Source organism: Micropterus salmoides, unplaced genomic scaffold (genome assembly GCF_014851395.1).
Source record: "Micropterus salmoides isolate LMB-PRFRI ecotype aquatic unplaced genomic scaffold, ASM1485139v1 Ms_hic_scaffold_21, whole genome shotgun sequence".
In the NCBI taxonomy this organism is placed as follows: domain Eukaryota; kingdom Metazoa; phylum Chordata; class Actinopteri; order Centrarchiformes; family Centrarchidae; genus Micropterus; species Micropterus salmoides.
The window spans coordinates 18,347,780-18,364,566 of NW_024041262.1; the positions used below are offsets into that span (position 1 = coordinate 18,347,780).

A 16,787-nucleotide genomic window follows, 5' to 3' on the forward strand; every position below is an offset into this window, starting at 1 on the left:
AATTTGAATTCCCTGTTAAATAGTTTCAGTGTGTATTTGACTTTGGTGAAACACAGTGACTGCTGCAGATGTTTCAGGGGCAGTGGGCAGCAGAAAAGGCTTTAGTCCACAGCAAGAAACTAATCAATGTAGAAGCTACAGTCAGTGGTCTGTTGTCCAACTGCAGTGATGCTGTGGTAGGAAGAAAATACCTGAGGTTTTGGTCTTAGTTTACAGTGGGTTAACCACCAGACCAGCGCTGCTTTCAGCTCTAGGTGAGTGCTTTTTCAATTGTGTGTGTGAATGAGTAAGTGAGTGAGTGAATGAGAGAGAGAGAGTGAACTAGAGAACATTGAGGCTCACTAGCACTCAGGTGCTTGTAACCTACCTGTGCCCTGCCTCTACCGTTTGCCTGTTTGTACTACTAACTTGACTACTAACTTTACTAACCTGCTAGTGAAACTAACCACCATCCATGGAATGATTCATTCTACTAACCTAACCTGTGCCCTTCTCCTAGCGAAACCACTCCAACCAACCTACTAACCTCACCAGAGGCCTTCTAGCTTTCCTTTTTTTGTTCCCGAAGTTGTTCTGTTCACAGTTTTTTGCTTTCCTTTCTCCCCCTCTCCTACAAAGCACTCAGGCATTGGACACGCTATGGTAAACAAACTCCATTGTTCGGTAGATATCATTCTAATTGTTTCTTAGTTTGGGTTTGCCCCGTGTCTATTTCCTTTTGAACCATAGACATCAAAACTAAACCAATAAAAGGATAAATCCGGTTGGTAATCTTTTACGCTTAAAAAAAAACCCGTCCCCCCTCCTTGACAACCACTTTTTTTCTTTAAATCCTATTCCCCCTTTCTCTACTGTTTTTTTCACCCCATCACTCTGTGACTGACATGTAGGCGTGTACTGATTGGCTCATCCCTCACCTGCACGCAAATGGCGAGCCCCCCTCCCCTTCCTGCATGTCGTGACTCAGAAACCCTTCCCCTCTCTGATTGGTCTGTAAAATGGATAGAGAGGTCCCTTCTTCCCCTCTTTTCTTTCTTTTTACTTCTTTTGATTTTTCGTCCCCTCTGCCACTGCATGTTCTCCATGGTGCCTCTGATTCATCCTGTCGTTTCTTTATCCACTGTGTCCTCTTTGCCAGTGGTTGCATGCAGAGAGAGGAACAGGCTGCATGTTTATATATTTATGTGCGTGTGTATGTGTGGAATGAGCCGTAACCCATCTAACACCTGCGCGTGTGTGTACATCAATATGTGTGTGTTCGTCCATGTGTCATCTCATTCAGACCCGCTGATCTAACAAACCCCCCCCCAGACCACAAACTAACTAACTAACACCATCATCTCAACTCACCCTAACAACACAATAACATATCATCACAACTACTAACAACATTGAAATCATTTACCCTAACCTCAGTAACCCAGCACAGCTTGGCCTGACACAAGTAACATGGCTGTGCAACAACTAACAACCACTAACAAGTAAATAGTACTAACACCAACTCTATAGCACGAAGAAGCCTGCAGAGACTTTACTAACACCTGCCTGGCTGGGCAAGTTTGCCTGGCAATGATAAGCACCATCAGTGAGAGGGAACTTATTGTAGTGGGAAAGTAAAGCGCTCACAACCTTTAATGGCAGTTGTACATGGTCAGTAATGTACTGTGGAATATCAGGGTGATAACATACCACTAACTGTGACTTAGGTGTGACAGGGTTGGCAACTATTGCAAGCTAAAAGCCCCCATACAGGGTAATACACTGCAGATTGGACTGGTTTAATTATAAGAACGCCAGCACTGGTGTCACTTAAGGTTGAGTATGAAGGATAGTAGCTGTTAGTATATTATGAAGAAAATCAAATTGCATTTTGTACTTCAAAAGATAAATCAGCTTAGAGTATGTAGCAGAGACATAAGGATGAACCTTTTTAATGTAAAGGTTGAACTAGCTTATATAGAAGACGAGGCTAGCATTTTAATGCAGCGCTGCTCAAATCGTTTTTTTTGTCTGTTTTGTAAAGTCAGTGACAGAATAACAAACTGCCTTTGAAGTCTGAGAGTCACAATCCACCAAAGGTGGCCCTGAAGCTTTAGGTATCTTTAAATCTTTATTAATCACACACAAGATCTAGTTGTCATTCTGTACAATAGACTTACCGCTGTTGACAGGCAGAAGCAGACAGCTCACATTGTATGATTCCAGTAAGAGTGTACAAGTGGTAGAGGGGCTACAGAGTGAGCAGTATTTAGCAGTGTACTTATTTCTTATTTATAATGTCAGTAATACTAGCAAAGGCAAGAGGCAGCACTACTCAATTACACCAAACTGATCCAATCACACCAAATCAAAGTCCCAACAGCACAACTAGCCAATTCCCAAAACCAATCAAGCCTTCTCACCACCAGAATGCATACACATTGGTTACCAGAGTACCGGGGGCTAATTTGGCTGGTCAGCGCCTAGCTAGCGCTTAGCGCTGCCTTTGGTGTGAGTATATAGCGTGTCCTTTCCCTGTGCTTTGTTGTGTAGGTGACCATCTCTGTGGACGGCATCCTGACCACCACGGGCTACACCCAGGAAGACTACACCATGCTGGGCTCTGACGACTTCTTCTACGTGGGAGGAAGCCCGAGCACCGCTGACCTACCTGGTTCTCCAGTCAGCAATAACTTCATGGGCTGTCTCAAAGAGGTGGGATGATGTTTGACTTACTCATACTAGTGCTGGGCAGTATGGTTGAAAAGAAATAACATGATATTAATAAGGTCATTTTTGGCAAATGTTTGCCTAATTGCATGTGAAATAGACTCCTTTATATCAGAAAAAACTTTAATAACAAATTATGTTAGTTTTTAATTACAATTTGCCTCAAGGTATTGATTTAGACAGAATTTAGACAGAATGAGCTACTAATATAATCTCCACATGATAATTTCTTTACAGTATGAATGATGATATTTAATTATTTCCTAGTTCATACATTCGCACACTGCACAGATTTCTGTATACTCTCAGGTTTAAAAAACACTGATCTTCTTTGTCTCTCATTTTCTTTCTTTCTCTCTTCCTCCCTTCCTTTTCTGTCACACATCACGCAAACATTATATGCACAAACACAGAGAAATTCTTCAATTTGGCAGACTCACACAAACAGTCCCAGACACACACACCCTCCCCAGCATCAGAGAGAATCAGTGATGAGTGTCGTTGAGGGAGTAGATACAGCACTAAGCACTAACATGCTAATTAGCTACGCCACAGAGACGCTCCATCCATCCGCTGTGCTTGAAATGGGCCACAACACTGCAACAACAAAAACTCACATGACACACTGATGAAAACACACTAATACACTTGCATATACAGATAAATACAATATTAACATACACAGATGTGTGCATATGCATACATGAGCAGGAACGCACAAATATATCCGCTAAAACACACACAGACAAAAATAGTCAAACAAATAAACATACATATGCAGAACTTGATACAAAACTCCCAAATACATCCTTACATCCATTATATAAACACCATGTCTGTGTCTCACTTTCATTCACACAGACTCACACAGAGGCATAAACAAACAACCAAACAAGCCGACAGATGATGTGCCAAACAGAGAGCTATCTGTATCAGTGGTGAATGCACTCTGTGTTGCTTCATTAAGACTGATGGTGTTTAAACGAGGCTGCCGCTGTCAATGTGAGCCCTCCACTGGCACATTTACATATTTAATACGATGATATGATAATCCGTGTGAGCAAATTAAGATGTATGCAGTGAATCACGCGCATGAACGATCGCGGCTGTAACAATTTTGTGCATTTGAAGCGGCATGGGCACAGTCTTCCATACACACAGCTTAACACCGTTTTGCACACTTGCAGCGCTTACATTCACGAATCACCCTCATTGCCCTACACACAGAAAAGCACATGATATACAAAAGAGACAGGTAAAAAGGCAATGCAGAGGAGAAATTTTGTGATGTAGCTGAGTTGCTCACAAGTCATAGAAGGAGGTCTGGAATGATAAAGCAGAGCCTGTGTGTGCTCGTCTCTCTCTACATCAAAATGCTCAGCACAAGCACACTCTTTACACTCATGCTGTTCAGTCAGAGAGTGTACTGTGTCAGGGAAAGGAAAGAGAACAGAAAAGGGAAGAAGAGAGAAAGAGTAAAACCGATCATGCAAGAGGCAGGGACAAATGGGAGTTATCAAAAGATGAGGCTGGAGTGACTCGCTCGTCACTTTCATATAAAAATACCAAAACACTTGAATAAAACAAATGTTTCCTGGGTTGAAAGATTAATGGATGTCTGGTCATACTTCAAGTTTCTTGTCCTCTCTTTATCTCTTTAACATTCTCTTCTTTTCTTTCCTTCGGAAAAGGTTAATCAAAGCGTGTCTTATTCTTTTTGCCTGTTTTTTTGCTTATTGCTGCGAGTTTAAATGAAGAAAAATCCCAATAGTCCAATTCTGTGCCACACCAGAATTATGTAAAAAGGAATCTGAGAGGGTACATCTGTTGACCAAAAGTGAAGCCATAGGATTCTTTTTATTTAATCCAAATGTGAATTAATGTTTCATTCTTTTTCCCTTCAATCCTCTTCCCTGTAGGTGGTGTATAAGAACAATGATGTACGATTGGAGCTGTCTAGACTGGCCAAACAGGGAGACCCAAAGATGAAGGTATGCACTTTCAACAGCATGTACAATCTGAGGCAGACGACACATTATCCTCTTAAACACAGAACACAGAGATGGTTTTGTACCACAACCTCCAGTCAGGCTCTGCAAAGCTTATTCTGTAGGAATTATATATAAATGGGATTATATTTTTGAGAGGTAGCCTCAAGCTTTTGTCTTTTAGTCAGTTCAAAGCTGGGAGCAACTGGCTTTATTTCAGTCCCAGACTACAAAGAAACCATTTTTCACTTGATATTCACTCAGTTTAACCGCCCATTCTTTTAACGATAATGCCCTAAACATTTATTTTTCTTCTACCTTCTCCAGGTAAGTGGGGTGGTGTCCTTTAAGTGTGAGAGTGTGGCCACACTAGACCCCGTGACCTTTGACACCCCAGAGTCTTTTGTGGCCCTGAGCAAATGGACAGCGAAGAAGGCGGGATCGATCTCGTTTGACTTCAGGACCACAGAGCCGAATGGGTTGATGCTTTTTAGCCATGGAAAACCCAGACAGCAGCAACGCAAGGACCCACGCACGCCTCCTACACTCAAGGTAAAAATATGATGTATATTTTTTAAAAACATACAGGAAAACTTCAAACTAAAAGAAACAAGATTAACAATCTACAGCCATGCTAGCAATCCTGTGAGGTAGTACTTACACACAGCAGTGCAAAAACAAGACTCTAAGCAATCTAGAAATCCTCATCCGCAAGTCCAAGATCTATGTAGTTTCCAGAAATGTACAGGTTTGCTAATCTCCTTTAAAACTGAATGACATTGCACAAAGAACCTGATTATAAATGGTTAGCCTGGAGCCCAATCACCTTTATTGTAACTTAGCTACAATTTGCATTTTTATTGCTAGCCATCAATGCACTTTCTTTTTACAGAATACTGATGGTGTTTCTGTTTGACCTACAGGTGGATTTTTTTGCCATTGAGATGCTGGATGGGCACCTGTACTTGCTGCTGGACATGGGCTCAGGAACCACCAAGACTAAGGCTATCGACAGAAAAGTCAATGACGGAGAATGGTATCATGTGGACTTCCAAAGAGACGGACGCTCAGGTACACTCACAGCTCTCTCAACTCTGATGTTAGCCCTGACCACAGAGGTTGATAAGGGGGAGGTGGAGGATAATGAGTAGGCGAGATCATACTTCAACATTTTATATTAAGCACCAGCTTAGCAAGGCCATTTGGATGCCTACTGTCTGTATTTAATTCAAACTGGGGTTGAATCTGATCTTAAGGGTGCTGTATAGACCATTTTTAACACAATCAATATACAGTACAGGATGGTCACATTTATTGTAATGTGTTGGTATAATTACCATAACACTGAGACTATAATTAAAGCAATTTGTTGCCTCTTTCTCATGCTACTGGAGTGCTGTTAATGTTTTTTAAAGTTATGGCCACATTTGCAATTAACCATGTTTCCTGTGGGTAGATATATACAACATATTTACACAGTGCCTTTTGTTTTCTTTCACAAACATCCCATGTTACAACGACCACACAACATGAGCCAAATGCCAGAAGCCGTGGGGGGTGGGGGGGGTGGGGGGGGGGGGGGGGGTGGAACATATGTAGTACCAGGATTTTATACCGGTATGTAGTAGGTTATAGTTTGCAGCGTTAATTACAGTGTGGAAACCCACAGTACAGGCTGACAGTCTTCTCAATAGGGGGTCTTGTTTATGTACTGTAACTGTATTAATTAATAATGTCTAAAAATTAATTTATTAATGATTTATTGGTGACAAAATGTTGGACATAATTTTTTAACTAAATGGACTTAAAAGCACTAACCAGTGATGATGTAGTTTTGGATTTCCATTGCTTCTGATTATAGCAGTGATGAGTGGTTGTGATGATGAGGAGGAGGAGGAGGACAAACTGGGGAAGGATGACTATGATAAAGATGATGATGATGATAGGTGGTGGTAATGATGACAGTGATGATTGTGATGAGGCTGTTCCCATTGAAGGTCATAATGATTACTAACGTTGTTGTGTCACGGTGAATTCAGGAACCATCTCGGTGAATAGTGTAAGAACAGCGTACACTGCTCCGGGAGACAGTGAGATCTTGGACCTGGATGACACTTTATACCTTGGAGGACTACCTGAGGACCGCGCTGGACTCATCTTCCCTACAGAGGTTTGTGTGTTGATGTTGTGTGTCTACAGTTTGACACACTAATTTTGGTATTTGAGCTGCAACAATCAGTCAATTAATTGGTGGACAAAAAAAAAGACAGCTTCTCATATGGTAGCATTTGCTGCTTTTCCTTGTCTTGTATTATAATAAATTGAGTATTTTAGGGTTTTGGACTTTTGGTCGGAAAAAAACAAGAAATTTGATGATGTTACCTTGCGCTCTAGAGATTTGTGACAGGTGTTTTTATCACTGTCTTGAAAGTTATTATAGACCAAACTATTAGTAAATTACATATAATTGAAAATGATCGCCAGATTAATCAGTTATGAAAATAATTTGTTGCAGCCATGCTTGATATACTGAGTAATGAGTAAGTATGTGTATATGTCTGTGTTTGTATTGTGTTTATGTTTTTGTATAGATACTGTGTGGTTAACTTTTGTGTCTGTATATACATATATGCTGCAGGACCCCCTTGAAAATGAGATGATACATCTCAAGGGGTTATCCTGAAATAAATTCTTCTTCTTCTTTGTATGTAAGTCTATACCGTCCATATTAAATTTGTTTAATCTATGTAACCAGATCTTTTCAAATTAGATTAAAGATTTTTCCACCCATGTTGTGCTCCGTTGTCATTTAGATGACAAACTTTTTCTTAGTTTGTTATTTGATTCTTTCTTTTTTCTTTTAGTATAGGATATTCCAAGCCCAATACTAATTGTTTCTCTTATTAATATTGACAACAAAAGTGAAGAGCACTGTTCAAGAGTAGAGCTGATAAATCAATTAATCAGTCAGTCAATCAATCAATCAGATTAAAAATTAATCTGCAACTATCTTATAAATTGATAATCGTCACTTTCAAGCAAAAATGCCTTTGATTATTATGCTTGTCTTGAGCTTACATCATAGCAAGGACAAACAATGTTGGGTTTTGGACTGTTTGTCGGACAAAACAAGACATTGGATGACTTCACTCTGGGCTCTAGGATATTATTGTGTTTTTCATTGTTTTGTTTTTTATTGACCATCAGTCTTTTAACGATTAATTGATTAATCGTGAAAATATTCGACAGATGAATATATAATAGAAATAATTGTTATTTGTAGCCCTATTCAAGAGCAATATATTTTGTGAGCTTTTGTAACTAACAGTAGTTACACCAAAATAGAAAAATAGATTAAATATAAATGAAATATAAGTTGAATGTAAATATAAAATACAACACATTTCACTGTTTGAAGAAGACTGTGATATGCAGACAAAAGCTCGAAAAGCTAGTAAGTGAGTCATCCTATACTACAGTCTGGACCTAATTTCGGACAAAGCGATCTATTTTGACATTTTAATTTTAACTTGATAGCAATCTTAAAAAGTTGATTTCAGCACCTGGTTTGAGCAACTTGTGTTAAGGAATAAATAAACAAAAATATATCAGGGCGAAAGTATGACAAAAATGTGTTTTGCTTTTAAAACCAAAAATAGCTGTCACTTTTAGCTTTTATCTGTGCCTTTAATACGCTACTTAAAACACAAAATAATATTGACTTTAGTTTATCACCAAACACTGAAAAATGGGGTCCTTTGAGTGAAACTACTCAACACTGGTGACCTCTTCCTCAGGTGTGGACGGCTCTGTTGAACTACGGTTACGTGGGCTGCATCAGAGACCTGTTTGTGGACGGGCAGAGCAAAGACATCCGGAGGCTGGCCGAGGCCCAGAGGGCTGTGGGGGTGAAGCCCTCATGCTCCAGAGAGCCCCCCAAACAGTGCCTGTCCAACCCCTGCCAGCACAACGGCATCTGCAGGGAGGGTTGGAATCGCTACGTCTGCGACTGCTCTGGGACAGGATACCTTGGACGCTCCTGTGAGAGAGGTGAGAATGACATGATAGGAGGTCAGAGAGGTCAGAGACGAGGATGAGAATAACACTTCAACTGGACTTTTGGCAGGCTGTATAGCCATTGGCATGAATGCTAAAGTCACATTTTCTCAAAAGAGATGAGTAAGCTGGCTAATTACTTTCACTAAACAGCAAAATATTGTGAAAGATTAGTAATATGTCATGATTCAGAATACAGTCATAGTGACAGCTTTGTCATTTGCTTGAGGGATGGGTGACAGAAGACAGATGGTATGGGGTGGTCTGAAATTTTAAAGTCAGAAATAACTCCATCAAATGGAAATATAATATGATCAGTATTGGGTAATAAAATTTGTATTCATTATACCTTTAAGTAATGCTTTTTTTCCTTTAAAAGGCCCAACTAACTGAAAGCTGAAAATGTACCCTTATAAAGATTTATAGCAAAATAAACTATTCAAATAAAAAGGCTTCCAATTTGAGTTAAGGTAAGTGTACCCTCCACTACGTCCCTGGTCATGGAGAATAAGAGGTTGAAAATGAAAAAAGGATGGCAGGTAGAAAAGAGGTACTGTAGAGAAACGCCAAGATAGAAAATAAGGGTAAGGAAAAATAATCTTCAACAATGAAAAATAATAGTGCAGCTTTTATGTCTTTGGCTGTTTTTTATTCAAAAACACACATTTTCTGTGTGAAAGTGAGAGTAGTAAGATGGAGGCAGTAAAGAGGATCAAACAGGGGGTGAAAGAGAAGAGGTGGGGGGAAGCAGAGCTGCAGACAGGACTATTGGACTGCTATGGATGCAGAGACTGGGAATCGATGGGAGAGGAAATGTGCAGAAAGCAAGGAGCAGGAGCTGTGACAGAGGAGGGTGGAACCGCTGGGCTGGAACCGCCATATGACAGCAGGTGAGGAGATGAGGAGGAATGGGAGATGGGAGTAGAAAATCTGACAGAGAGAGAGTTATGAGAAAAGGTATGAATTCAGGACGAGAGAGAAATGGAAAGCAGGATAGACTGGCAGAGGGACTGATACAGGCCTGTTGAAAGAAGCGAGATGGAGTCAGACAAGGAGAAGAGAAGAAATGTTGTTTGTGCCACAACTGCTGACGCGTCTCAAGTGATGATTGTACTATCATCTAACAGGAGATATGGACACACACATACACACACGCACTTTCTGAAAGGTGTTGATATGAAAATGTTTTATTTCGGAGGACAAACATCCGCAGTGTATGTTTATCATAGCAATGCAGTTTCTTTCTCTTTTTCTCTATCTCCCTTAGCTCTGTCTTCCTTTGCTATATATCTTTCTTCATCCCTCTCTGTGTGCATTGAGGGGTCACTAACTGGTGGTTCAGTGGATTAAAGGAAGCACAGATGGAGAAGCAGATGGAGAGAGTGATTGGCCATGTTTACGCCTTCTACCTGCGGTTTCTCCCTCCCTTTTTTTCTTCACTCATTCTCTCACTCGGTCCTTTGTTCCCCCTCTCTCTTCCTTAATGAACAAAGATGGTCGCCACGCTCCGGCTCCAAGATGAATTTTTATTTTATAAAGACACAAACACATATTTCTAGCATATTCAGTTCTTTCCTCCTGCTCGCTTGCTGCTGTTCACACTGGTATGTTCCATATTTTTCTTGCTGTCCAGCTTCCTCTACAGAAACCCATTCCTGCCAGGAAAGGAAAAAAATGTATAAAATGTTAGGAATTATAAAAAAAAATTCTTAATGCATCAATGGGTAAAAGGTTGAATCTCAATTTTTCAATACGAAAGAGCAAATTCAGTACTCTTGGAACCAAATTTTTCAAAAAAATGTAATCTTGTATAGTTATAGATATCCCTAACTAATTTCTATGTCAATCTACAGTTGACCTTTTATAACTAAAGGTTATATTGCTCTCAAACAATTCATGTTTTTTGATGATTGAAAATATGAGAAAGAAAGTCAAAATGACAAGATTCTAAGTCAGTAATATTGAATAGTCAGGCAAAATGATGACTTAATAAGTCCAAATGAACGAATGAGAAGAAGTCAGAAATATGTTTTTAAGTAAACATGATGCAAACTGAAAATATGAGAAACCGTGTCACAATTACAAGATGAAATGTGAAAATGAGAAATGAAGTCAGATTGATAAGAATGTTGACTTTGTAGATTCTAAGTCAGTATTTTGAATCAAATTTAGAAAAAGATAATAACACTTCAAGATGTGCGGCTGGCCTTTCCAAATTCCCAGCATGAACTCCCATCAGTTGTCAAAGCTATCTCTGATCTGACAGCATAAGTCTGGCGATATTCAATATTTTTCTTTTTGTCAACAAATCCCATGAAACCAACAATAAATTGATCCTTCTATTGTCTGTGTAGCCAAAGCCTGACACGAACATATACGCTGTCGTTTATTTTGAGTCACAGTTAAAACCCTTCTACTGCCATAAATACTCATTGATGCACTATTCACTCCTGTTTGAGTGCCCAGCTGTTTCAGGACATTACTGAGACCCTTTTTTTTAAAATGAACCTGTATATTTGTGACCCATTTTAAAGATTTATGTCTCCAGTAGAAAGCAGCGGGCTTGGTGCTGAGTGCTTCAGACCTGACTAACACATGGTTGATTTCATTCTTTTCATGGGGCCATTGACAACAACAACAATGTAGAATATAGCCAGACTTATCCTTTAACTACATATTCTGTTTGAATGGTGCATCTGGTGTGTGCCACAGGCGTCAAATGATGTGACGGTATGCGACAAGGCCGGTGTACATTGCAAATTGTTCATTTCCTGGCATAAATGGGCTTCCATACTTCTTTCTCAGCAACCCTCCCTCCTCAATTTGCCTGGTAGTGAGTCAGGTGCCGTGGTGAGGAAAATTTAGTCAGCTGTCTCCCTTATCAGAAATGTGTGCGCATGTGTGTGTGTGTGTGTGTGTTGGAGTGTGCTTGGGCAGTGGTGTGTGTGTGTGTGTGTGTGTGTGTGTAGCTGTTAGTTATGTTATCTGTGATATAACAGGCCAACCACCTCCTTTTTCCCTGAGTTAATGAGGGTTCATTTGCATTTTAGCCAAGAGCTTCTCTCCCTTTTCCCTCTCCTTTCTCTCTGTCTTGCTCTGCCCCTATTTTCTCTCCCCCTGCTCTCACTTTACTAAACCCTCCTCTGTTCACACTTAAATTCACTCACTTATTCTGACATGCACGCACACATACACACACTATCTCTCTCTTTCCCTCCTTCTCAGCTCATCAGTATTCATGAGGCCTCCCTCTCTTCCTGTTCTCTTGTTTTTGCCTTGGCTCCAACCGTCTCCCACGGAAACAGGGAGAGCGAAAGGAAGAGAAAGCGAAGGAGGAATGGAGTGGAGAGATATAAGAAGAAGGAAGAAACAGAGAGATAAAGGCACAGAGACATGGAGAGTGTGTTTAGCTGTGTATGTAATTGGCCAATAAAAAACAGGGTCCTCGGAGGTAAACAGTTTAGCGGTTGGGGATTGGCCCCAGCAGGTAGCACGGAGAGAAGATTATGAATATGTAAATGAGTATGCAAAAGACATTAAAGCGGGATCACCTGAGCTTGTTACATTATGACTCCAGGGTCTGGGATGTCAGCAACTGTGGCTAACACACTCACCGCCTTGCATTCTGATTTAACCGGATAATAGGGCCAGCCAACCAGCTGCGGCTATTTTTAAATCCTCTTTTGTGAGGGAGTGATGATGAATTAAGGGTGGAAAGTGATGGGGTAGTTTTGTAGGAAGCAGGTTTTTGAGTCTCAATATGACGTGGCAAGGGAGTGTAGCCACGCTGCAACATACTTTGTCATGTTTAAATCTGATTCACTCAGTGGCAAATTGCCTTTGTCTCTTCCCACCTCGTGTGTTTTCTCCTTGTCAATCTTGTCTGTCTCATTTTTTATTGTCTTTTTGTGTTTTCACCCACCTCACTCTCCTCCACCATCATCTCTGTATTTCCCCCGCCTGTCTTTCATGTCTGCCCTCCCTCTCTCTCATTCACTCCTTGTCTTTCTCTCTCTCTCTGTGTCTTGTACAGATGCGACTATCCTGTCGTACGACGGCAGTAAGTTTATGAAGGTGCAGTTGCCTGTGGCGATGCACACCGAGGCAGAGGACGTCTCGCTACGCTTTCGCTCCCAGCGGGCCTATGGCGTTCTCATGGCAACCACATCCCGTAACTCTGCAGACACCCTTCGTCTGGAGCTGGATGGGGGCCGTGTCCGACTCACTGTCAACCTAGGTACACACATGCACACAAACATGTAGATTCTCAAATATTATTTTAATTACCTTTGGGGAATGCGGCTGATACTGGCCTGTTGGCTATTTCTTGCATAGGAATGTCATTAAATGTTGATTAATAATATAGTTTCTCTGGAATGTAAACGCTTCCTGATAATTCTTCCAGATAATTCTGCTGCTCCACTTTTAAACTCAATATATTTAAGACATAGGTTTCAGGTTTTGACAGATACTTTTTAGCATTTTGATTGACTTCATTGTGCAAATACAGTCTATCTTTGAACACACACATAGACATACACAATTGAAGGGCATTTTTGTGTTGAACAGAGGGTCAAGCCTCAAGCTGCATTCTCTGCTCACTCCCAGTGGACCTGTGCATCCCCAACACCTTTAGAAATCAACATAAAGGCTCAGAAACTGTACAAACACACACAAATAGTATACTCCACACATAACCGCAAGAAAAGCACATCCCTTTATTTTTTTGTACATTTGTCCTCAGTTCGACTGCTAAACACATTTCCATCCTCACTCCTTCACAGCCACACACTATGAAATGAATTCAAGTACACTCACATGCTAACACACACATAGACTAACAGAGGGGTGCATGTGTTGGTCTCTGGTTGTCTGCAGCCGCGTCTTTTCTGTGGTTGACGCCACACGACACACCAAGGCATCATGAGTAAAAAAAAATATATATAATAATGTGTCTGAATCTTCCAACCATTTGCGGAGATTTGCGCACTGGATGGGCGACAAAAATTATGGGATGTGTGCGATGTCATCAGACAAACTGGCACACATGACCCATCTCAGTCTCCTGGTGCTTTTGATTGGTGACTGAAGCTGTCGCTCAGGCCAGAGCAGCCAATGAGCACACCACTCATGCTGGGACAGACCACTCTCCTTCTAACATCTCACTGTTAAATGTAAAGATCAACCAATCTTCATTCATATTTTATTTTTTATTGGCAAAAAAATCACAGATATTGCATTTTTGCTACACACTGTAGTAAGAAAATACACGGTCCAGCTTGAGGTCCTGTGACAAAGGAGAGTGTGTGTTTCTCAGCAGTGTGTGTGTGTGTGCATGTTTGTGCGTGCAGGGTGTGTCGATGTGTGCGTCCCCAGGGCGTGGAGAGTATGTGTATGTGTGCAGCATTAACCCTCTGCTCTGCTCTCCCTCCAGACTGTATCAGGATAAACTGTACAGCCAGTAAGTGATCCTCCATCTCACCTAACCCCTCCCCCTTCCTCTTCATCCTCAGTATGTGTGTGCGTATGTGTGCGGTAGTGTGTTTTTGTTAATGTGTCTGACTATATTTCACTTTCTTGTCAGTCCATCTAATCGTAATCCCTTATTCAACATATCTTTGTACTGTGTGTCTGTGTGCATATATGTGTGTATATATAAGTGTGTGCTGGACAGGGGCAGGGGAGGTGCACATATGCGTGTTACTCTCTGCATGTTCAGCTACACCACAGGAGTGGTGCGATTTTTGCTGAGGGCCAGGGTTTTTCCAGGTCGGCCATTTTATCAAAGAAGGATACACGGAAGAGGGGACGGTGGGGGTTGAACAGAGGAGAAAAAAAGAAAGAGAAGAAGAAGAAGGACAAAATCTCAGGTGTTCAGGCAAAATTAGGTGTTTTGGGAAGTGTGCACTAAAGAGGGAAAGAGTGGTAATTAGTGGATGAATGCAACTCAGAGCTGCAGGGTAATTACTTCTCCTTCATGCCGGGACAAAAGACATGTTATCCCCCTGGTTTCTCTCTGTCGCACCTTCATCCCGGTGTCTGTCTGGTTGCTTTCTTTGTTTGCTTGGCAGTGTTTTCCTGTGTGAGAGTGAATGTGTGTGTTCATGCTCTCGTGGTTGGAGCTGAATCCCTGATGAAGTTTAATTCCCTCACGTGGAGTTTCTCTCTGTCACGACCACAGAGAAAGTGAGAGAGAAAGAGGGAGACGAATGCTCTGTGATGGCAAAGAGGTGGTGAAATGGACGACTGCAGTTGCCATAGAAACCCTACTAGCCACACAGCACTGTTGCTATCCCGCATGTCTGTCGGACAATTTTAGACCAGTTGTCTCAATGAACATTTCAGTAGGCAGCCACTTTCCTGGCACACCGTGTGCATACAATAAATTATACATCTTATATTGGAGGGGGAAGAAAAAAATGTATTTAACAGCCAGGCGCTACTGAAATAGTCCACTCAGCAGTCAAATAAAAGCCTCGGCATGGGAGAGATTGAGGCTTATCCGGCAGAAAAGCCATTTGTTTTTTGGAGCTAATGAAATATGAAATGCTTTTTGTCATTTTGTTTTCATTATCCTGCTCTTATAATGTCCAATAGCTTATGTTATTTGATTTAGATTGTATTTCCATCGCAACAAACCATTCCTTTTTGTCTTTCTGTTTGAATTGTCTTGCCTCATTGTCTTTCTTTTAACAGTACAGAGCACAGAGTGTCTGCTGACCGCCACAGTGATCGCTAGTAGTTCAACATTAAACCAAGCTCACCATGCTGCTGAACGCACTATTAGCAGTGACCCAAAATAGGTGTTTGTGCATGTGTGTGTGTGACTCGGTCTGTTGGTGTGTATTTGTGCCTCTCCCTGTTCCCAGGTTGACACAGATCACTGCCTCACTCTCACATCACTCTGCACATTCTTTGAGTATTTGGTTACACATGAAAAAAAAACACACACTCATGAACTCACACATACATACACATATTCTCTCCTTCACTCAGTGTTAGGCAGTGATCCATGGTAACAGGATGAGATGCTCATGCCCAGAGCACAGCTGAGTCTCCTCAGGGGAACCCTGTGTCCTCTCTGAACACACAACACACTCTTTTAGCTTTGCAAATACACACACGCTTTTCACGCTGCCATGTTCATTTTGATTGACTTCTCATTTTTGTTTCATTATGTTTGTGTCAGCATGCCTGTATGTCTGTCCCACTACCTCTGTACCTGTGTGTGTGTGTGTGTGTGTGTGTGTGTGTGTGTGTGTGTGTGTGTGTGTGTGTGTCTGTGTGTCTGTGTGTGCCTGTGTGTGCCTGCATGCCTCCATGAGTGATGTAGGCATAGTTGACATTTTCAACAGCAGAATCCGTTCGGGTCGGTTTACTTCTCACCTCCCCCATCATTACTTCCTATAGGTCACTGTAAGCAGACTCGCTCACACTCCTCAAACCAACAGGGCTTGGAGGAAGAAGGGAAGTGTGTGTATGTGTGTTGGGGGATGGTGGGTGTTTTGTTCAAGGTTGGTGGGGTGCTTTAAGTGAGTAGAAGAAAGGGGACACTGAGGTTTTGGGAACTGTCTGTCAAATGTGTGCAGTCAACTATGTGAAGATGTGAGCTGGTAGATGTGCAGAGACAGAGACATCATGAGAGGACAGCTCAGCTTCTTTCATTCTGCTGCACATCAGCACCTTGGACAGCTCTCTGACGTTCCACTGTGTGTCTAGTGCCACCATGAGGCAAACTGCAGTATTGCGCTCTTATGGGAAAAGTAAAATAAAGATCCTGCATGTAGACACAGGATATATGTTATATGTGGGGGCGAGAGGGTTGTGGGGCAGTTTAGGTGTCAAGGGGGGTGCAAATGTGCCATCTGTGCATGTGTGGGTAGTGGGTGGTCATCATGGCGGTGTGATCTGTCCACAGATGGATTGTCTCAGCGTGGGCCTGTTGTGACTCACAGTCTCCATCTTAGGCACCCATGGCATTCATTTATGTTAATTTTTCTGTCTGTCTGTGTCACATCATCTGTCTCGCTGCAA

At 41.5% G+C, this 16,787-nt stretch overlaps 1 protein-coding gene across 13 annotated transcripts in view; it reads left to right on the forward strand.

The window, feature by feature from the left end:
- Positions 1–16,787, forward strand: part of nrxn1a (neurexin 1a) — a 56,414-nt gene that overhangs the window by 21,238 nt on the left and 18,389 nt on the right. For 4 of the 13 annotated variants that reach the window (XM_038735882.1, XM_038735877.1, XM_038735878.1 and 1 more), the window contains 9 exons: positions 619–642; positions 2,533–2,694; positions 4,629–4,700; positions 5,025–5,249; positions 5,621–5,768; positions 6,737–6,867; positions 8,495–8,747; positions 12,787–12,990; positions 14,188–14,214. In XM_038735882.1, the coding sequence (XP_038591810.1) occupies positions 619–642; positions 2,533–2,694; positions 4,629–4,700; positions 5,025–5,249; positions 5,621–5,768; positions 6,737–6,867; positions 8,495–8,747; positions 12,787–12,990; positions 14,188–14,214 (1,246 nt within the window). The remainder of the gene's footprint in view (positions 1–618; positions 643–2,532; positions 2,695–4,628; positions 4,701–5,024; positions 5,250–5,620; positions 5,769–6,736; positions 6,868–8,494; positions 8,748–12,786; positions 12,991–14,187; positions 14,215–16,787) is intronic. The other 9 variants (XM_038735884.1, XM_038735889.1, XM_038735888.1 and 6 more) reach the window with 3 other exon arrangements.